The 21,366-nt window shown below is 37.2% G+C and overlaps 1 protein-coding gene across 1 annotated transcript in view; it reads left to right on the top strand.

The window, feature by feature from the left end:
• The window catches only part of ARHGAP20 (Rho GTPase activating protein 20), a 193,197-nt gene that overhangs the window by 7,527 nt on the left and 164,304 nt on the right, over nt 1-21,366 (top strand). Inside the window, exon 2 of the mRNA XM_061144425.1 lies at nt 13,001-13,083. Coding sequence (XP_061000408.1) covers nt 13,001-13,083 — 83 coding nt within the window. The remainder of the gene's footprint in view (nt 1-13,000; nt 13,084-21,366) is intronic.

Here is a 21,366-nt window from a genome sequence, read left to right as displayed (position 1 = left end):
AGCAAAAGGGATTTTAAAATAGCTCCAACATTAAAAAATGTAACAGCTGCCATTAACCACTTCATTCTGGCTTTTATTTCTATGTTCTCTGGGTCCAAATCTATTTATAGCAACCCATGGTAGAACACCCCCAAGAGCCAACTTTAAGCCATGAGTGTCTTGAACTGGGGTTTGAATGAAACATCTTGGTGAGTAAGACTTGGTTTTATTCTTTGAAATTGAGAAAAATATTATGCCCATGGTCAAGCCAGTATCCTACTGAACACTTTTGTGATGTTATTCACAGAGTGAGTGGCATAAAATCAGGTACCTGAGAGATTGTTTTGGCTAAGAGCAGTCTGAAAATATAAAATACTGAAATAGATTTTGTTTCTAATCAGAAACAGCCTCTGTTATCACTGGTGTGACCTCTGAACTTCTGTGTTTTGTTTTTGTTTCTTTGTTTGTAAAATGGGGATAATATCCATATCCTGTGTATCTCACAGGGTTGTTTTTTATGGGCCAAAGGAGAAAGTATATGAAAACACTTTGGAAAAAAGGCAGAAGCCATCAGTATTTTTTGCCAGGTGAAAGTACCTGTAAAGCAGTAAAAAGAGTTTTATTTTCTTGAATTTACTACAAGAATATTTACATGCAAATCAGTGAATTCTGTGTGTCTTATTCAGCTCGGGTTGCTGAAACAAAATACAGTAAACTGGAGGCTTAAACAACAGACATTTATTTCCTGCAGTTGTGGAGATTGTGAATTCCCATGATCTGGGTGCCAGCCAGTTCAGTTCCTGGTGAGAGTCCTCTTCTTGGCTTCCAATTATTGTTGTGTCCTCACGTGGGAGACAGTGAGAAGAAAAACGGTGAGGGAGATGAGGGAAAGACGGGGAGGGAGAGTTAGTGGGAGAGATGGAGATGGAGTTAGATATCTTTGGTTTCTTCTTAGAAAGGCACTAACCTTGTCATAGCAGCCCCACTCTCAAGACGTCATCTAAACCTAAATACTTCTCAGAGACCCCTGCCTCGTAATAACGTTACATTGGGGCTCAGAGCTTCATCATATGGATTTAGGGGGCACAAGTATAATAATTTGATCCATAACATGCATCATCAAAGCAGTCACCCTTGAAGGTCATAAATATCAAATATTCTAAGGTAGAAGCTTCAGAAAAAAGGTAAGAGTTTACTGTTTGTAATATATGGAAGAGTAAAGGACATTTTTTAAAAACTTCTTTAGGTAAATGCCTCACTATACATAACACACGTAAGTTATATGGTAGGCATTATTCATGACGCACTCTTAGAGAAGAAGGCCCTGAGCCCTCCAGGGCTGTGAGTGGAAAGCAGCAGGGCTGAAAATTTGAACCCAGACCTTCCAACTCCGTTTCTCTTTCCTGCTAGACTACAGATGCATTTTCTATTATTGTAACATAAGATGTAGGAGAGAGTTGATTTGAATTTTATATAACCAGCTGAGCAAAGCGTATCTGAGAAGTTTTTCTCCTGAGAGGTAATTTTGCTATTGGGAGAGCAGAGTCTCTACCTTCTCCGTGTCCCACTGAATACTGTCTACTGCTGCCATTAGGTAAAGGTACTCGTCAGGGTTCGGGCTTCCCTGGTTGCTTAGACGCTAAAGCGTCTGCCTGCAATTCGGGAGACCTGGGTTTGATCCCCGGGTTGGGAAGATCCCCTGGAGAAGGAAATGGCAACCCACTCCAGTACTCTTGCCTGGAAAAATACCATGGGTGGAGTAGCCTGGTAGGCTACAGTTCATGAGATTGCAAAGAGTCGGACACGACCGAGCAACTTCACTGGTGTAGTCAGGGATCTTCAGAGAAACAGATGGGTAGGAGTCCCTTGTTTGCCATCCACAGGGAGGAAGGTGGTGTAGTCTTTCCCTGAGAACCAGAAGAAATGAGATGTTCTAGCTGGACAGTGAGGGGGAGGGAAAAGGGGGCAAATTCCTCTTTCCTCCACTTCTTGTTCTGTGAAGGCAAATGATGAATGATTGAATGATGGGGAGGAAACCTACTTTACTGACTACTTATTCAAATGCTAATGTCATCTTGAAAATACCCTCACAGACACAACCAGAGATAATATGTAATCTGGGCATGCTGTGGACAGTCAAGTTGACACAGTTAACCTTCACAGTAAATATGGACTAATAGCGACAATCAGTGACACAATCATTGATAATCTCTTTGGAAATTTGTGGTTGTTTTGCTTTGGTATCTGTCATTTTTCAGATATTTTATATAAGGCACTCACATTTCAGCAACTTGTCAGGAGACCTTCTTTCCACGCTGATATCTCAGTCCTGCTTGCTGTTCTCCAAAACTTGGCATGTTCTCCAAACTCATAGAACTATATTTCAAAGTTATGTGTGGGTGCACTGAATCCTGTGCCTTAGATGTTTCCACCATGGAAAATTGGGTGTGGGAAATGTAGCTGAAACTGTTGATTCAGTAAGCATTTTAATACAATGAATCTTGAGTGTAGGAAAAAGCTTGCTTCCATAGTTAATTTTCACTTAAGATGTGAACACAGTAGTGCATTTTAACATAGCAAAATAAAACTTATTCTTTTGTGACTCTAACATTCGTATATTAGAACAGAATACATTGTTTTTTATAAAATGAAAATTATATTTTATTTTTACACATCTATGTAAAAAGTAATTATCAGCTTTGAAGATTGAGTCCTCACAGAGAGTCGTAGCTTATCGACTGGAAATTCACAAGTCACAGATTCCTAAGTAGTACAGTTGTTGCTTTTTGGTTCTGAAGTGAAGGTGGTTATGAAGTACTTTATCACTCCCCATCCCTTTACTGTTCTAATTTTAGGATTTGATGGAAGGTCTGCAGGGCAAGAGGTGGAATATGTTCATTAGCCTGGGAGAAGTGAGACAGCTGATGGCACCTTCAGAAAATGAAACTTCAACTTGGATAATCTGGGTTCTGAGTCCTTTCCCTCTCCTCATGCTGCCGTCCAGGACTTGGTGGCTGTTCCTTTCAACATAAAGTTGTCTTGTGCCTTATCGGGCCACATACCACTTAACAAACACACTGATTATAAAACTTGCCTTCTTAGGAGGTATTGGTAGCTGAGAATATACTTTACTTCCATTTAAATTGACATTAAAACATATTATAAACTAGACAGTGCCACAAAAATAGGTGTATAATATCAAGGTTAGATATATGTGTGTGTACACACTTATATGTGTAGTAGTAGTGTTAGTCACTCAGTCGTGTCTGACTCTTTGTGACCCCATGGACTGTAGCCCACCAGACTTCTCTGTCCCTGGGATTCTCCAGGCAAGGATATTGGAGTGGGTAGCCATTCCCTCTCCAGGGAGCTTCCCAACCGAGGGATAGAACCCAGGTCTTCCCATATTGCAAGTGGATTCTTTATCATCTGAGCCACCAGGGACGCCCAAAGAGACATTGTTGCAGAGGGGGTTATACATACTTAAATGTACACAGACTCATATACACAGTGCTTTGAGGATATATATGTACATTTTATTAGTGTGATTTGATGGAATTTGGAGATTCGTGACTCATACCCCTCAGTCTCCGGAGTATTTGACAAAAACCTCTGTTACAGACTGAATGTTCGTGTCTTCTGAAACTCAAAGGTTGAGGTCATAACTCCTAGTATGATAATACAGTTGACCCTTAAACAATGTGGAGGTTAGACATGCTGACCCTTCATACAGTCAAAAAATCATCTTACAACTTTACATTGGACACTCTCTATCCATGGTTCTACATCTACATATTCAGCCAACCTCATATGGTATAGTACTGTTGTATATATTTATTGAAAATAATTTACGTGGAAATGGGCCTGTACAGTTCAAATCTGTGGCCCTCAAGGGTCTACTGTATTTGGAGATAGGGGCCTTTGGAAAATAGTTAGCGTAGATGAGATCATGAGGGCAGAATCCTCATGTTGGGATTACCGCCCATACAAGAGACCAGAAAGCTTGTTCTCTGTGTCCCCCATGGGAGGCTTCAGCAGAAGGGCAGCTGTCTTTAAACTGTGAAGACAGCTCTCACCAAGAACTACATCTGCTGACCCCTTGACCTGGGACTTCTTAACCTCTAGAACTATGAAAAATAAGCGTGCGCCATCTGTGTTATTTTGTTATATTAAGTAGCCTGAACTTACTGAATATCTTTAAAATACACTTTCATTGAGGGGAAAGTTTGCTTTCCTGTTCCGTTGGTATCTCAAGTGTTCTAGATCACTCCTGCCTAGTGTTCTAAGAACTCTAAGGTCCTATTGTGTACAGAAAGCCTTGGCGGTGAATGCTTAGTTTGGTAGTAGACACTGAAGCAGCCTAGGATGGGGTGATGCGTCGCTTTTGTTATACTTGCTGAAGACTTGGCCACAATGTGGGAGGTTGGAAAGGAATTAGAGGAAACTGCCTTTTGTCAGCCACCAATAATTGGTCTTGCAGGCTTCACGGCCCAGTCTGTTTTATAATTTTGTTTCAGTTTGGTTTTCTTTATCCAGGACAAGTTTAGAATAGAAATATCCAGCTGACAACAGAAAAGCCCTATCAGTATGTCAGTTCTGGGCTGAGCAGCCTTGACCTAGTTTTGACAGACAGCTGTCACATGGAACAACTGAAAGGTAAAACCTGTTTCTGGATGTCTGGTCACATGTGTGTGGACTCTGAAAATGAAATATATGTGTGCCCATATCAGCTCATGTTTCAAAGACCTGGAAAGCTCAACTGCTCTGTGGCCTTTTGCTTTTCCCGTTTACCTGGGTCCTAATTTATACTTAGGAGAGTTTCTGTATTCTCTCTTCTGTGCCTACAGTCAATGTCTTGAACCTCAGCTTTCATAGTAGACTTTAATATGATATAGTATATCTAAATTTGGTCAGACCTTGGCCTGATTTTTATTCTTATTTGATGCACTCTTTTTTTTTTCACCATTATGGTTTTGGATTTGATCGCTGTACCCTTCCCTTCTGCAAGAGGAAAGTGAGAGGTTGCTTGCTGCAAGGAAGAGTTTTCCAACAGCATCTGATACGTTCAGCCCCTTAGCCTTCATGCAGGTGGATGAGCGCTGGAGCAACCAGAGGACCCCTCTGTTATAGTGTGGCATGGGTGTAGAAATAGCAGCACTTCCTATGGGCTGTGATGTGGTATTTTAGTGAAGCCCTGCCCCATAACAGGATTACTAGGGAGAGAGCATCAGTGATTGAACTTGCATACGCCAGGGTGATGCTAAAAGGGAATCATGACTTGAGTTTGAAACTGGTGACTTTGTCAAAGAAGAAAGTCCAGTCAATTTGAAGGCCCATAGTGGTACTTCAGATATCTGTATGAGAGGAACAAATAATAATATAGAAGGGGAGTTCTACTATCCTGTTTATTACATACGGTACTTACGCACTCTGAAGCTTTACTCTGTATGTTACACTGTCGTGGTGCTTTCCCTGTCAAAGGGCTTTCACATATAAGATCTTATTTGATTCTTTGTGGTAGGTCAAACAGTTCTTGTCATTTTACAGAGAGGACTCTGAGAAGTGACAGAACCAGCATCCAGAGTTTAGGTTCAATGCCAAGTGCCCATTCTTCTTCATTACATGGATCTCATATTTATTTTATTTCAAAGTGCTTATCTCACAGAAACAGGAAATATGGCCAAAAGTAAAACATTTCTTAATCTCAAAAAGAAATTGTATCCCTTTATAGTAGTCTGTTCTGTGATGGCATTTGCTTTAAATAAATTCCCAAACTGCTTCTGGCTGGGATTAATTATTATGAGTAAAGAGAAGATCATACTCATCGCTGACCAAAGCGACGATAGTGGGAAGCTTTAGCTCGTCCAGTGGTCGAAACCTTGTGATGATAGGATGTAGAAGCAAGGGGCAGGGGTAGAAATAACTACTTTTTCCCTTGCAGGGCCGCCGTCTTTGGGGTATGTCTCCACAAGTTAATGATTCAGGTGTGTCGGGAAGACAAGAAACAGTTCATTGTTCACTGAATTGTACAGATCACCCGCAAAGGATGAGTTGAATTTGAGTAAACTTAAGTTGTAAATTTGATTAAGCATTTTTTTCTGTCTTTGAAACTTTAGAGTCCTAAAAGCTTTCCTCAAAGCCCTTAATTTAATACTATGCTAATTTTAAATATTTGAAAGTGGCTTTAGCAAATTTGACTTAAATTCGACTGAAGTGCTTGAATTTTTTCCTTCATAAAGTAGCTGGAACAAAACAAAGTATGAAAAATTGCAGCTCACCTGACGTGACTCTCTTATCCTGGTCCTTTCTTTTGATAGGCTTTCCCCCCTTTACATCTCTTTGAGAACTAAGACTGACCAGATTCAGAGTGATTTCACCATTCCAAAAATAGTTTTTTGTCTCCTGGTTGATACTTCTAGGTTCCAAAAATGGTTCTTTATCTCCTGGTTGATACAAGGTTAAAATTCCGCTGAAAGACTACATATAGGTTTTTATATAAACAGTGTTTTATGCCTTGTTGAAAGTAAAAGAACAAAACTTTTTTCTTCCATAACCTGCTTGCAACTTTAGATTCCTACACAGGCGCACTTTGCTTTACCACCTTAAACTCTCAGATAAAGGTGAGAATTTCCTATGAAAATACTGGAGAAGTAGGGGAGGAACTGTGGCAAACCACAGTATGCAGGTTGGCATATTCCTCAGGTCTCTGAGGAATTCAGATGAGGAGCCACTCAAAACATTTTGTACAAAAATGTATTGGACAAAAAAAATAAGTAATTTTCATGTATTATACTTCAGATGATTGTTGTATGAACAAGGAAAAATATAGCTTCTGGCTATGAACCAGTTTGCTGGGCTAGACCTCGGTAGTTTAGTAGTTTGGTAGCTCATTTTTGTTTTACTCATTTTAAGAGCTTTGTTGAGATATAATTTGCATAGCATACAGTTCAGTCACTTCAAAGTGTATATTCAGTGGCTTTAAGTATATTCCTAGAGTTGTGCATCCATCACAATTTTAGAACATTTTCATGACCACAAAAAGAAATACTGTACCCCTTAGGTGTTACACCCCAATTTTCTCATCCCCCAAACCCCAGACAAGCACTAACCTACTTTTAGTTCCTATAGATTTGTTTATTGTGAATATTTCACTTAAATGGAGTCATGTAGTATACTGTGGTCCTTTGGGACTGAATTCTTTTAATTAGCATAATGTTTTCAAGATTCATCTATGTTGTTGCACATTCATTGCTTCTTTTATTGGCAAGTAATATTCTATTTTATGAATATACCACATTTTGTTTATGCAGTCTTCAGTTGATGGACATTGGTGGTGTTTCTACTTTTTGACTGTTATAAATAATGTTGCTGTGAGCATTCATGCACATGTTTTTGTGTGGACATATGTTCTCATTTCTCTTGGTTACATACCCAAGAGGAATTGCAGGATTGTATGGTAACTCAGTGTTTAGCCATTTGCAGAACTTCCGAGGTAGCATCACCATTTTACATTCCTACCAACTGTGGAATAAGTTTAATTTCTCCACATCTTTACACTTGTTGTCTTTTTATTATCTTGATATAAAAAGATATTGTCTTGATAATAAGATATTAACTCATCTTGATAAGTATAAAGTGATATTTCATAGTTTTAATTTGTGCTTTCCTGGTAGCTGACAATGTTGAGTGTCTTTTCTTGTGCTTTTTGGCTGTTTATATCTTCTTAAGAGAACTTCCTATTGAGATCCATTTTTAAATTAGCCTACTTTATTGAGTCGTAACAGTTCTTTAAATATTCTGGATACAAACCCCTTATCAGATATATGATTTGCAAAAATGTCTTCCGATTCTGTGGGCTTTCTTTTCAGTTTCTTAATAATGTCCTTTGAAGCATAGAAATTTTAACCTTGATGATGTTCAATTTAATTTTTGTTGTTGTTTGTGCTTTTGGGGTCATATCTAAGAAACCATTACCTAGTCCATGGTCATAGATATTTATGCCGGTGTTTTCTTCTAACATTTTTATAGCTTCACCTCTTTTAGATTGTTGATCCATTTTGAGTTAATTTTTATATATGGTATAAGATATGAATCCAACTTCATTCTTTTGCATGTAGATATCCAGTTGTCCCAGCAACATTTGTTGGCAAATGATTAGCTTTTATTATATGACAGATGTTTACCATGAAACTCCATGATAATGTAAATGTCAGTGAAGGTCACTCATTCATGTCTGGACTCTTTGCAACCCCATAGACTATACAGTTCATGGAATTCTCCAGGCCAGAATACTGGAGTGGGTAACCTTTCTCTTCTGCAGGGAATCTTCCCAACCCAGGGATCGAACCCAGGTCTCCCACATTGCAGGCTACCAGCTGAGCCACCAGGGAAGTCCAATGTAAATGTCAACACTATGTCAAAAGCTGTCATTTGCAATGTACAAGGATGACTCTCACCATCCAGTTCCATAGCAGATGCTTACATTTCCTAGTGACAGTGTTCCAACAGAACCCCTTTAAGTAAGTGTGTTTGCCTTTCTGTGTGTGTTGGGAACAGTAGCATAGATGTGGAAAATGAGTACATTTTAAAATTCACTGAAAACCTTCATTTACTAAGTATATAATTTGTACCAGGTATTGTACTGGGCTCTAGTAATGCAAGGATAGGCCTGCTACGGAGGAGAATTTCAGTAATTGTTGAAAGACAGGATAAAGTTTGGAAAGATGGGAGAACGTTTGGATATAGCCCTTGCTCTCAAGAAAGAGATAGATAATTATAATGTGAAGTGTTTTAATTGAGGCGTAGCTATAAAGTTAGTTAGGAACACAGGTATTCAACATTTAGTTCATCTAACCAATTAAAGAATTGAAGTGGAAAGCACCTTCCAGATTAGCTGGTAATGTTGCTATAGTTTGTATTATTATTGAAATATAAAAGAAAAATTAATTATAGGCATTTGGTTTTTACCTTCATTTACCTCTATTCATTTATCCTTTTTCAGAATAGGTTTTTTGCCTCTAATACTGAATATAGCTGCAGAGGGGGCAGCTTAGGAAACCAAAGATTTCATTTCTCTCTAGTGTTCATGTTATACTTTCCTAATAAATGGCTACTAGCATAAAGACGTCCGTTTTTAAAATTTAATCACAATTCCCTTTTACAACTCTGTCTAAGCCCCTCCTCATTGTTCCCATTTGCTAGCAGAGTAGCAAATAAATCCTACTTCATAATTTGTTTTTTAGCTTATATAAAAGTCTTGTTTAGTTTTTTTGGGTTGCTTAAGCCTTGGCTTAATTAATTGGTACAAAGTCAAGAAAATCACTTCTAAAAGATTCATGCAGTTGATTTTTTGCCTAATGTTTATCAATTTTCAAGATTATCTTTTAAAAAACTACTCACTTTCAGAATGGCGTCTAATATTTGTGATGTAATCTCATTATAGATATAAAGCATTTGGGCATTCTGAAAAGCCACACTGTGGATTGTGATTCTAACCTCACAAAGAAAATATACACTGTTTTAAACCTATCTGCTCGTTTCCTGTGAGGCAAAGTATTGTAGTTTTCTCTGTTGCTGAGCAAGTGGGAAATTTGTTGGTGCTGATATGTCCATAGCTTCAACCTGTCCTGACAAGTTTGTATTATTATAGATTTAGAAAGGAATCAGTAGTCTCCTTCTATTTTTGTGTATTTTATTTCACAGTTGTTAATAGACAAAGAAATCTAAGTCTTTATTGCCTGAGCACAGATTCTTCGACAGATGAGTGAATTTTTTTTGAAGTCACCATTGGTTCTTTATTTGGCTACACTTTTGAGCAAAAAAAAAAAATGCGTACTTTGAATGAATTAATACCTAGATCCCCATTATATTGACAACTCTTAAGACTTCTTTTTACTTAGAGAAATAAATCGTATGAATTCTAAATTCATTGTGTATATAATGTTTATTTTCTTGCATATCCAGGGTGAATCTTTGGTAGACACTTACCATGAGAATATCAGAAATAGAAGTCACCTAAGAGACTATGTAGTCCAAATTTTCTCACTTTCTATATAAGGAAATGGAGACCCAGAGGAGTGTGTGATTTACCTTAGGCTGCATATCTGATTAGTAATGAAGTGAGCCTCAGTACATGCAATAGGACTTCAAATATTATTTTGCCTGTAGTTTGACTGCAGTATCTAAATATGACTCCACCAAATGAGGTAGATACACCCCACATTTGATTCATCACACATCTACCAATTTATAACTAAGAAAAGTGAAAGTTGCTCAGTTGAGCCCGACTCCTTGCGACCCTGAGGGAACCCTCCAGGCCACAATACTGGAGTGGGTAGCCATTCCCTTCTCCAGGTTCTTCCCAACCCAGGAATCAAACCCAGGTCTCCTGCATTGCAGGCGGGTTCTTTACCAGCGAGCCACCAGGGAAGCCCATAACTAAGAAAACACAGTCTAATGACTGCATACAAATAGGTACAAATAGTCTGCTATATTAGACCTCTATGAAAAACTATTTTAGAAACATCTCTACAGAAGAAAATTTGTCACTCTTCTTTAATTATCCATTCTCATGTTTAATAGCCATCACTCAGAAAGATTTCTTTATACCAAAAAGTTTCAAATCTGGAGTCCATGGATCCCTAAAGAATCCATATTCGGGGGTTTCTGAACCCCTTGACGTTAGTGCATAATTTCTTTCACAGCTTTTATAAATTTCTTGGTAAACCCAGTGCCCAGGATCAACCTGGATTCTCAGTCTACAGTATAGCCACATTGCTTTTCACCTTATCTTCTTTGGAAGACACTTGGTATCCTCTGTATAATAACTCTGCATTACCTTGCAGACTTAATGTTTCCAAATAAAGAATCATTTTAACTTGTCAGATCATTTTAACTTGTCTTAGGTTTTTTTCTTTTTTCCACATTTTAAATCATTTTTATGGCTGTCTTTTGAATCCTTTCCAAATTTTTTGTAAGCCTGAAAGCCAAGGAGCTCAGAATTAGAAATCATATGTTAATAAAGATCTTGTTTAGGCACTTGGATCTGCTGAGAGTGGTGTCAGAGGATTAGGAGCAGCAGAAGTAAGACCGCTGAGATAGGTGCAGGAATGTCACCCCTCCACCCACCCTGCACCCCCTCACTCAGAAAGGCTAGGCAGAAACTCAAGGTCGAAACAGACCAAGGGTAAGGGGCCCAGGTCAAGCTTAAAGGACTGGGAGTATTTCAAAGTTCAAAGCATAGTACCTAGATCCTGAATAAAGGGATTCAAATTCAAGAAAAGAAATAGGAATCAAACCTAGACCTGAAGGTGAAACAGAATCCTGCAGAAAATCTACATAGTAAGGAACCGTCACCTTTCTAAGTAAAGTCAACCCAATCTTCCAGAACTGAAACTCTTCATATGGGAACAGCCCACTGGTAATACTTGTCTACCCAACTTCCCTTCACCCTGCAACCTCTACATTCACACTGGCCTCAGGGTGCTAGATTCCTCAGAGTTGTGTTCCCAGGAGATGTGACTAGTGGAAACAGTAAGATACAGCTTACAAGCTATAATATATAAAGTAGTTTCTCAAAGTCACTGGGGTTCAGGGGGATTACGGATTCTCTGGGAATCTGATGAAAACTGTGGGCTTTCTCTTCAGAAGGAAGGCACCAAATATATATCATGTTAAAAAATTTATGCAATTTAACCTGCCCTAAGACTGATTCAGTCTCCTGATGGATAAGTATGGTATTCTGTATTTCTTACCCATTTGTTTCCTGTTCTTTATTAATGTTTTATATGATTGTTTCAATTGTCTGAGCTATACCAAGGAGATTAGGGTACTTTGTCTTCACATGTGAGCCAAAGGATTAATGCAGGGAATAGCAGCACTGAGGCCATGACCCTGCTGACAACAGTGGTTGGAGAGAGATCCGTGGGGGCATGGAATTGAGGGGGGAAAGAGTTGTGCCAAAGAAGTCTAGTGTCCCCTTTTCACGGGATGATTTTTCTTCTCTTCCTTAGGGTGATCTACATGTTATCAGTTAAAAAGCAGTTCCTTTGTGAATCATGTAATGAGACATGGAGCTACTTTGTTTTATGTGTTTTTTTCTTAGAGCAGTTCCCAGTCCCAAACATGGCTGGCCTAGGTCTCCTCAGGTAGAGGGCGAGACTTCTGGCCAGGAAAGGGTGAGAGGGCAGGGCAGGAAGGATGCTTTGGTAACACAGCCTGAACTTCATTCACGACTGTTTGTGACTAGATTGTAAATTTTACACATTTATGTCCAGTGGCTCACCCTCGGACTCTTTCTTGAGGTGATAAATCTATAAGACTGAAAATTTAGAGAGTAATTATCTGGATAATTCAAATTGAATAAAACCTCACCACAAAGTTTAGGTCCTGTAGAACACAGTACTGAATTACCCAATTAATCCTATATTTAGATAGCACTTAGAAAAGAAAAAAAATTCTTTTTTTAAGTTACAATAAATGAAAAAACTTTTGAAGAACAGATTCCTAAATGTGTAAATATTTAAGTTTAAATGTCTATTAAATGTGTAAAAATCTAGTCTCCATCTTGTGCTTTAACTATACTTATTTTTTCCCTTTACTTTGCCTTTTCAAATTCTGTCTTTCACTAAAGCCCGATTTTGGGGCCTACCCTGCCAATGAAAGAGCGCTATCAGTGGCTCTGATGGCATTTTGGAGGATAAAGTAATCCAGTCCTGTCTTTGGCATGGGGCCTGGCATGTAATAAGCAATAAAACTGCAGTTGACGATGATGGTTGTGATGCTGTTTTCTCAAATACTCTGGTCAATATTTAATCTCCTTATTCTCTGGCCATAAAAAATACTTACTTTTTGACATTTACTATCTTAGTTTAGATGTTATTATTTTATTTCCATAATAAAATTGCACACTTCTTGATAGGCAAGCATAGGCATACAAAACTTGCTGAGTTGGATTGAAAGTTGTTATTTACCGGCTGTATAAGCCACGTGATCTTCATTGTGTGTTTTTTCCCCTCAACAGAAAATGAAAACACTAGCAGAAAGGAGGAGGAGTGCTCCATCTCTTATCCTGGATAAAGCCCTGCAAAAGCGGCCCAGTACCAAGTAAGTGGGAAGCTTTGTACTACTCGTTTGGTATCTGCTGCATTTCTTTTATGTGTGTGGTTTGTTTGCTTCTTATCAGGACCAGAATTCTCTGTTAAATAATGGAAAACATGACTTCTGTTCTGAGTTCACTTAATAAGACCTATTCTTTATGAGAAATGAAAAGCCTTTTGAGAGCTGGTGATCTGTTTCTTTAAAATTGATTCAAAAGTGAATCTTACATCCAGTGGTACACAAACATGCATGTTCCACATATTGTAAAAGTTTTATTTTTGGAAACAATTACAAATCAGAATACTAAATATGAGTTATTTTAACCAGTATACATGTTTGGTTATACACAAACTTTTGCTTGCTTTTTATCATAAGGTGATGCCCATGCAAAGGTAAAAGGCAGATTTTTAGGAATTTTAGATATGAAAAAAGATAAAGAGTAATAAAAGATTGAGTGCTGATTGCTTTTAGGCATTATTTGTTAAGAGTAATTAGTGATTAATTAATGAAATTTGAAGTGGAAAAACAGGCTAAATGTCTACTGAAATGACCATTTCACCTATTGAAGCTAAATACTATTTCTGTGGACATTTGTAAGAGTTTTCTGTAATATGTAGAAATTAAATGGCTTTTCAGTCACTAATTTATTCAATAATTCTTAATGGCATTTTAACTCAGAGCCTTTTTATGTTCAAGGGAATCCAGCAATGCTTTTGTACTAATACATGAATCCTTTTATGTAAGGTCTAGTCTTTATCACCTTTCTAAAGGTGAAGACATATCTGATATTTCTATGAATGGTGTACTGATTTAACATGAAATCTATGTGAAGGCATGGCATTTTTTTTCATTTTTTAAAAATTTACTTTTTAATTGAAGGATAGTTGCTTTACAGGATTTTTTTTTCTGTCAGATATCAACATGAATCAGCCATAGGTATGCATATGTCCCCTCCCTGTTGAACCTCCCTCCCATGTGCCTCCCCATCCCACCCATCTAGGTTGATACAGAGCCCCTGTTTGAGTTTCCTGAGACGTACAGCAAATTCCCGTTGGCTATCTATTTTACATATGGTAATGTAAGTTTCCATGTTACTCTTTCCACACATCTCACCCTCTCCTCCCCTTTCCCAAAGTCCATAAGTCTGTTCTCTAGGTCTGTTTCCCTATTGCTGCCTTGCAAATAAATTCATCAGTACCATCTTTCTAGATTACATATATATGTGTTAGATTACAATATTTATCTTTCTCTTTCTGACTCACTTCACTCTGTATAATAGGCTCTAGGTTCATCCACCTCATTAGACTCAAATGAATTCCTGACTCAAATGTGTTCCTTTTTATGGCTGAGTAATATTCCATTGTGTATATGTACCACATATGTTCTTTATCCATTCATCTGTCAATGGACCTCTAGGTTGCTTCCATGTTCTACCTATTGTATACAGTGCTGCAATGTTGGAGTACATGTGTATTTTTCAATTTTGCTTTCTTACGGGTATATGTCTAGGAGTGGGATTTCTGGATCATATGGTGGTTTTATTCCTAATTCTTTAAGGAATATCCATACTGTCTTCCATAGTGTCTGTATCAATTTACATTCCCACCAATGGTGCAAGAGGGTTCCCTTTTCTCCAAACCCTCTCTAGCATTTATTGTTTATAGACTTTTTGATGATGGTTATTCTGACCAGTGTGAAGTGATATCTCATTGTAGTTTTGATTTGCATTTCTCTAATAATGACCCTGATGCTGGGAGGGATTGGGGGCAGGAGGAGAAGGGGACGACAGAGGATGAGATGGCTGGATGGCATCACTGACTTGATGGGCATGAATTTGAGTAAACTCCGGGAGTTAGTGATGGACAGGGAGGCCTGGCGTGCTGCAATTCATGGGGTCGCAAAGAGTTGGACACTACTGAGAGACTGAACTGAACTGAACTGAGCTGAATAATGAGCAATGTTGAGTGTCTTTTCTTGTGTTTGTTAGCCATCTGTATGTCTTCTTTGGAGAAATGTCTGTTTAGGTCTTTTTCCCACTTTTTGATTGGGTGGTTTGTTTTCCTGGTATTGAGTTGTATGGGCCACTTGATATTTTGGAAATTAATCCTTTGTCGGTTGTTTCATTTGCTATTATTTTCCCCCATTCTGAGGGTTGTCTTTTCACCTTGTTTATAGTTTCCTTTACTATACAAAAACTTTTAAGTTTAATTAGGTCCCACTTGTTTACTTTTGTTTTTATTTCCATTGTTTTTATTTCCCTTACTCTAGGGGGTGGGTCAGAGAGGATATTGCTTTGATTTATGTCATCGAGTGTTCTACCTATACTTTCCTCTAAGAGTTTTAAAGTTTCTGGTCTTAGATTTAGGTCTTTAATCCATTTTGAGTTTATCTTTGTGTGTGGTTTTAGGAGGTGTTCTAATTTCATTCTTTTACATGTAACTGTCCAGTTTTCCCAGCACCACTTGTTGAAGAGGCTGTCTTTGCCCCATTGTATATTTTTGCCTCCTTTGTCGAAAACAAGGTACCCATAGGTGTGTGGGTTTATTTCTAGGCTTTCTATCTTGTTCCTTTGGTCTATATTTCTGTTTTTGTATCAGTACCACACTGTCTTGATGATTGTAGCTTTGTAATATAATCCGAAGTCAGGAAGGTTGATTCCTCCAGCTTCATTCTTTCTCAAGACTGCTTTGGCTATTCGGAGTCTTTCATATTTCCATATGAATTGTGAAATTTTTTGTTCTAGTTCTGTGAAAAATGCTGTTTGTAATTTGGTAGGGATCACATTGAATCTGTAGATTGCATTTGGTAGCATAGCCATTTTCACAATATTGATTCTTCCTACCTAGGAACATGAAATATCTCTCCATCTGTTTATGTCATCTTTTATTTTTTTTATCGGTGTCTTAAAATTTTCTTTATACTTTCTTTTTTTCTCCTTAGGTAGGTTTATTCCTAAATATTTTATTCTTTTTGTTGCTGTGGTTAATGGGATTGATTCCTTAATTTCTCTTTCTGAATTTTCATTGTTCGTATATAGGAATGCAAGTGATTTCTGTGCATTGATTTTGTATCCTGTGACTTTGTGAACTTCACTGATTAGCTCTAGTAATTTTCTAATAGTATCTGTAAGGTTTTCTGTGTACAGTATCATGTCATCTGTTAACAGTGAGAGCTTTACTTCTTCTTTTCTGTTCTGGATTCCTTTCATTTCTTTTTCTTCTCTGACTGCTGTAGCTAAGACTTCCAAAATTATGTTGAATAATAGTGGTGAGAGTGGACACCCTTGTCCTGTTCTTGATCTCAGGGGGAATGCTTTCAGTTTTTCACCATTGAGAATAATGTTTCCTGTAGGCTTATCATATATGGCCTTTAGTATGTTGAGGTAGGTTCCTTCTGTGCCCATTTTTTGAAGAGTTTTAATCATAAAAGGGTGCTGAATTTTGTCAGAGGCTTTTTCTGCATCTATGGAGATTATCATATGGTTTTTATCTTTCAATTTGTTAATATGGTGTATCACATTGATTGATTTGCCTGTATTGAAGAATGGCTTGGAATTTTTTGATGGTCCAAAATAAATTATACAGCCAAATCCAATGAGTGAAACTTTCAAAATACTTAGGTCAGTGTCCTTTTTTTTCTTTTTTTAATTAATCACTCAATTGTGTCTGACTTTCTTACTCCATGGGCTATAGCCCAAGAGTCTCCTCTGTCCATGGAATTCTCCAGGGAAGAATACTGGAGTGGGTAGTCATTCCCTTCTCCAGAGAATCTTCCCAACCAAGGGATCAAACCTCAGTCTCCTGCATTGAAGACAAATCCTTTACTGTAAGCCACCAGGGAAGCCCCAGTCTCCCCTAAGTACTCAGCAAGTTGTCAGACTCAAGCAGCGTCCCTGGCTGCCCTAAGATGATGCATTCTTTAGTCATTGGATTGATCAGAAAACTTAAATTACTTTTAATAGATGCCTAATCAAAATTTAATTAGGAAGATATTCTGCCAATGAATAGTATAGAAATACACTTTAGTGGCATATAAAAATGGCTTTCGGATTGTTTGAAACTATATATCTTTGGATTGGGGCTTCTCTGATAGCTTAGTTGGTAAAGAATCCACCTGCAATGCAGGAGACCCTGGTTGGATTCCTGGGTTGGGAAGATCCGCTGGAGAAGGGATAGGCTACCTGCTCCAGTATTCTTGGACTTCTCTTGTGGCTCAGCTGATAAAGAATCTGCCTGCAATGTGGGAGACTTGAGTTCAATCCCTGGATTGGGAAGATCCCCTGGAGAATTCCATGGACTGTACAGTCCATGGGGTCACAAAGAGTTGGACATGACTGAGCGACTTTCATCTTTGCATTAGTGGTGGGTTAAATAAAGATTGATTGTATCTTCACAGTTTGACTTTGATTACCTAAAAAAGAAATTCAAAATTCAAGAGAATTTTTTTTAGGGGAGGTAGAGAGAAAAGGCAGAAGTTGTCTTTAATTCTGCTACATTTGTAAAAAATAGCTTTATTTAACCACTTTTTAAAAAATAAACAATTTTAGGTAAAATTTTTGTTGGAAGGTCCTGCAATGGATGTGTGCTAGGCTCTTCAATTAAAAATAACCCTTATTTATATCAGAGAAGCTTTAGCTCTAAATCAGGGGTCAAATAGTAGCACACCTACCCTCTAACCCAGGGTGAGAATATGCAACAGTATGCATGTAGGTACTGAAAGTTTATATAGACCAGGGATTCTCAATAGGGTGGTATTACCCTCCAGGGGACACTTTGGAATTTTGTGAAGCATTTGAGTTTGTCTTAATGTTTAAGGGGCAGTTGCCAGAGATGCTAGATATCGTGTAATGCATAGGACATCCTGTATAACAATTATATGGCTCCTGCATAGTTCTTGAATGTCTTGTGTATGACATATTTGTGAAGCGGGGTTGGGGAGACTATAAAATTACCTATACCTATAACCTAACTCTGTATATAAATGCAAAGTATTTATATTCTCTTATGTAGATTTATTAGCACTAAATGTTTCAGAAACCTAGCTACCTCACTTACCAAGAGGTAAGTGTACTTTGTACTGTTTGGAATCATTTCAGAAAGTCACTTGATTTATGTCATTTTCTTGAACTTGTTGCATAGAATGGTTTATCATTCTACCTATCTTAAATCTAAATATATTCATTATAAGTAGATGTACACCCTTGACTATTTCATTGTCTTTTAATGTAGTCATGAATGAGCATATACATATTGAAATATATAATTTATTATTAATTACTTTCATTTTCCTTTATATTACTGTTAGGATATTATACTGACACTTTTGAAATTCTGTTAAATATCTGTGAATTTTATTTCATGATAGAAATGGAGAAATTGAAATAAATGTACTGATGTATACATTTGTCCTTTATATAACAAAGGGACATTGGATCTAATAGGGTTGAGGATCACTGATAAGGAGAAAATACTAGGTTAGGGGAAAAAAAATTACACTTACTGACTTGCTGGGGTTGTTTTGGGTTAGAGAACCAATATGATAATATACAAACATGTCCTTGCCCACTCCTGCCTCCCTATTGGTGCTTATATTAGAGTTAGTTCCCCAGATTCCTGCCTCAGAAATGAGAAAACATGATGGGTTTTGTAAAAATAACCATAGGGGAAGAAGTATATATAAGTTGAAGTTGGATGTTTTAATCTCCAGTTTATTTCTTGTGAGTTTCTCTTGATCAGTAATGTGAGTGTCTAGTTCTGGGTAATAGGACCTATCTTATAATACTTTTTACACTGCGAAGTATTGAGTGACTAATATGTGTAGCAAAAAAAAAAAAAACAGCTACTGGGTGTTGAATGTGTATGAAATTTGTGTAAGTAGTATAATCCCTTGAAGGAGGAAATGGCCACCCACTCAAGTGTCCTTGCCTGGAGAATCCCGTAGACAGAGGAGCCTGGTCAGCTATGGTCCTTAGGGTCACAAACAGTTGGACAGAACTGAAGCGACTTAGCATAGCAGCAGTGTAATCTCAGGATCAGAAAGAACCTTAAAGGTCAGCTAGTCTGCTGGTTTGTGAAGCTTTTTAAGTCAGCGTTCTGCAGTGGGACCCAGGCATCTACATCCTCTTCATAAACTCTTCATAGTTGATTCTGATACACTCTTGATGGAAAACTACCTACAGTAGGCTACCAAAAAATCCATTCTTATAAGAATACTTTTTAAAAGGGAATACTGAACCAAAATTTTAAGAAAGTACAGAATTATAGTACGTATTTCTTATAAAGTAGTGTGAACATTAAAAAACCAAAAGCAAAGTCCCCACTCCATCCCTGGGGGTAACCATGATTAATCATTTGTATGTACTTCTAAACCTTTGTCTATGCAAGTGTAATTAAAATTTGTATTTTCTTTCTGTAATGTTTAAATTCTCGCTTTAATATAGATAAATTAGTTCTTTGTATTTTTCAAGTCTTGCATTCTTTTTAAGAGATCAAATCCTATTATAGTAACCTTTCAAGAAAGCCTTTGAATTTGTCCTTTATATAATGTACACTCTTGAAAAGTTTTATCAATCAAATTTTACTAATTATTAATGAGTTTGATTTTTTTTTCATTTATTTTTATTAGTTGGAGGCTAATTAGTTTACAATATTGAAGTGGGTTTTGTCATACATTGACATATGAGTTTGATATTTTAAAGAAACTTTATAGTGAATTTTTTTATAAAATAAATCTTTTCAGAGTAGTTAAGAATAACTCAAGTTTTCATGACTGGAATTTTGCTTTTCTATGATTTATACCCAGAAAACAAGGAAAATTTATAAAGTCTATGCTGAGCACACCTACTTCAAGTAAAATTTTATGCAACAAAATTCTACTACCTAAAAAGAATCCTTACAATCTCTTTGCATGTAACATCATGGGAATTAATCTATAAAATATTTGTATAGAGTGTGGGGATAGATAGCAAAGATATTGAGTGTTTTATTTATTAGCACTGCATATTTCTTGAAATAGATCGATCCATCACAGCACTTCATATTTCTTTAAACCTATATTTGATTTTGCTTTACCAGTATAACATTACTATTTCTACTGTTGTCTTCTAATTAAGGTGTTATTTTAATAATAACTTATAGGTGATAAAGTTTTTGTCCAAAGTTTAGCAGTAATTCACAGAGGATTTAATGGAATCATTTCATTTAGCAGCTGTTGCACCTTAACTTTTTAACCTATTTATTATTAATGGAGAATGATTGCTTTACAGTTTTGTGTTGGTTTATGCTGTATATCAACACGAGTCAGTCACAGATACAAGTGTGTCGCCTCTCTTATGAACCTCCCTCCCACCTCCCACCCCATCCTACCCCTCTAGATTGTCAGAGAGCACCAGGTTTGAGCTCCCTGTGTCATACAGTAAATTTCCACTGGCTATATTAATTTTACACATAGTGTGTTATGTTTCAGTGCTACTCTCTCAATTCACCCCACCCTCTCCTTTACCCCATGTGTCCAGAGTGTGTCCTCAATGTCTGCATCACCATTGCTGCCCTGTGGATAGGTGCATCAGTACCATCTTTCTAGATTCCATGTGTGTTTGTATATATATATGTATATGCATTCCAATAATATGTGATTCCAATAATATACAATATTTGTCTTTCTCTTTCTGAGTTATTTCACTCTGTGTAATAGGCTCTAGGTTCATCCACCTCATAAGAACTGAGTCAAATCCATTGCTTATTATGGCTAAGAAATATTCCATCGTATATATGTACCACAAATTCTTTATCCATTCATCTGTCAATGGACATCTAGGTTACTTCCACTCACTAGCTATTGTAAATAGTGCTGCAATGAACATTGAGGTGCATAAGTCTTTTCAATTATGGTTTCCTAGTAGTGGGATTACTGGGTCATATGATGGTTTTATTCATAGATTTTTTTTTTTTAAGGACTGTCCATACTGTTCTCTATAGTGGCTGTATCAACTTGCATTCCCACCAACAGTGCAAGAGGGCTCCCTATTCTCCACATCCTCTCCAGAATTTATGTTTGTAGACTTTTTGATAATGGCCATTCTGACCGGTGTGAGATGGTACCTCATTGTGATTTTGATTTGCATTTCTGTAATAGTGATGTTGAGAATCTTTTCATGTGTTTCTTAGTCATCTTTATGTCTTCTTTGGAGAAATATCTGTTTAGGTCTTCTGCCCACTTTTTGATGATGTTATTTGTTTTTGTGGTATTGAGCTGTGTGAGCTGCTTATATATTTTTTAGATTAATCCATT

Source organism: Dama dama, chromosome 1 (genome assembly GCF_033118175.1).
Source record: "Dama dama isolate Ldn47 chromosome 1, ASM3311817v1, whole genome shotgun sequence".
NCBI lineage: Eukaryota > Metazoa > Chordata > Mammalia > Artiodactyla > Cervidae > Dama > Dama dama.
This window is presented reverse-complemented; position numbering and strand designations above follow the sequence as displayed.